At 68.5% G+C, this 200-nt stretch overlaps 1 protein-coding gene across 1 annotated transcript in view; it reads left to right on the top strand.

Moving 5' to 3' along the window:
- Nucleotides 1-4: 4 nt before the first annotated feature.
- Nucleotides 5-200, top strand: part of LOC104467723 (secreted frizzled-related protein 1-like) — a gene marked incomplete at both ends in the record, with an annotated part of 416 nt that continues 220 nt past the window's right edge. The window contains one exon of the mRNA XM_010081605.1: nucleotides 5-168. Coding sequence (XP_010079907.1) covers nucleotides 5-168 — 164 coding nt within the window. The remainder of the gene's footprint in view (nucleotides 169-200) is intronic.

Below are 200 nucleotides of genomic sequence, written 5' to 3'. Positions count from 1 at the left end.
CGACCTGGGCCCCTACCCCGGCGGGCGGTTCTACGCCAAGCCCCACCAGTGCGTGGCCATCCCCGCGGACCTGCGGCTGTGCCACAGCGTGGGCTACGACAAGATGGTGCTGCCCAACCTGCTGGACCACGAGACCATGGCCGAGGTGAAGCACCAGGCGAGCAGCTGGTGGGCGCTGCCCCACAAGCACTTCCTCAATG

The sequence above is a fragment of the Pterocles gutturalis genome, unplaced genomic scaffold, assembly GCF_000699245.1.
Source record: "Pterocles gutturalis isolate BGI_N339 unplaced genomic scaffold, ASM69924v1 scaffold21611, whole genome shotgun sequence".
Lineage (NCBI taxonomy): Eukaryota > Metazoa > Chordata > Aves > Pterocliformes > Pteroclidae > Pterocles > Pterocles gutturalis.
This window is presented reverse-complemented; position numbering and strand designations above follow the sequence as displayed.